The 329-nt window shown below is 67.2% G+C and overlaps 1 protein-coding gene across 1 annotated transcript in view; it reads right to left on the reverse strand.

Moving 5' to 3' along the window:
• Positions 1-329, reverse strand: part of MN1 (meningioma (disrupted in balanced translocation) 1) — a 57,204-nt gene that overhangs the window by 46,194 nt on the left and 10,681 nt on the right. Inside the window, exon 7 of the mRNA XM_005869807.1 lies at positions 6-322. Coding sequence (XP_005869869.1) covers positions 6-322 — 317 coding nt within the window. The remainder of the gene's footprint in view (positions 1-5; positions 323-329) is intronic.

Below are 329 nucleotides of genomic sequence, written 5' to 3' on the forward strand. Positions count from 1 at the left end.
TGTCAGGGGTCGAGGCAGAGGTAGACATGATGCCTAGGCCGAGCGGGGGCGGGGGCGCCTTGGGTCCGTGTTCCCCTGCGCCCACCCCCCGGGGAGGGAGTTTAGGCGAACCTGTCACCAGGGGGCTCCTACTCGCTTTGGCCAGGGCCTGGGGGTTGTCAGAGCTGGATGACACTTCGTCCTCGTTGTTGGCGTAGCTGGTGCTCACCTCGTCGGAGGCGAACTCGCCCACGTGCGGGGAACTCCCGTCGGACTTGGCTCCGCCATCCAGGGACGCCATGAGGTCCGGCTGGTCCCCCAGGAGCAATTCGGCCCCTTTCCCCCAAGAG

Source organism: Myotis brandtii, unplaced genomic scaffold (assembly GCF_000412655.1).
Source record: "Myotis brandtii unplaced genomic scaffold, ASM41265v1 scaffold303, whole genome shotgun sequence".
NCBI classification, from domain to species: Eukaryota; Metazoa; Chordata; class Mammalia; order Chiroptera; family Vespertilionidae; genus Myotis; species Myotis brandtii.